Source organism: Fukomys damarensis, unplaced genomic scaffold (genome assembly GCF_012274545.1).
Source record: "Fukomys damarensis isolate Sample0158 unplaced genomic scaffold, DMR_v1.0_HiC HiC_scaffold_21974, whole genome shotgun sequence".
In the NCBI taxonomy this organism is placed as follows: domain Eukaryota; kingdom Metazoa; phylum Chordata; class Mammalia; order Rodentia; family Bathyergidae; genus Fukomys; species Fukomys damarensis.
This window is the reverse complement of record NW_022922886.1, coordinates 1-314: the sequence shown is the minus strand read 5'-3', so window position 1 is coordinate 314 and position 314 is coordinate 1. Positions and strand designations below refer to the sequence as shown.

General features: G+C 64.6%; 1 protein-coding gene across 1 annotated transcript; it reads right to left on the bottom strand.

The window, feature by feature from the left end:
* Positions 1–6: 6 nt before the first annotated feature.
* Positions 7–308, bottom strand: LOC109117843 (40-kDa huntingtin-associated protein-like; the record flags this gene model as incomplete). Its single annotated transcript, XM_019206631.1, has 1 exon — positions 7–308. A coding segment is annotated over one exon (302 nt), but the record flags the coding sequence as incomplete, so codon positions are not given.
* Between the last annotated feature and the right edge of the window lie 6 nt (positions 309–314).

Here is a 314-nt window from a genome sequence, read left to right as displayed (position 1 = left end):
GTCAACAGAGGCCACATCTCCACCTGCAGCGACTTGACGGCTTCCGTGTCCTTCTCATGAGTAGCCATGACCAAGGACTGAAGCAGCAGAAAGAGCTTCTCCGGGAGCTGGCCGCAGCTCTCCTGCCCGTGGCTGTCGACAGTCTCCCAGGAGTACTTCTCCAGGGTCTGGGCGTGCTCCGGTAGCAGCTTGGCGGGTGGTGGCTGCAGCAACAGGAGGAGCAGCACGCGGGACACCTCGCAGCGGATGAGCACGTCGGAAAAGGCGCCCAGCGTGGCCTGAGAGGGCCCAGGGGCAGCCCCAGCGACAGCAGC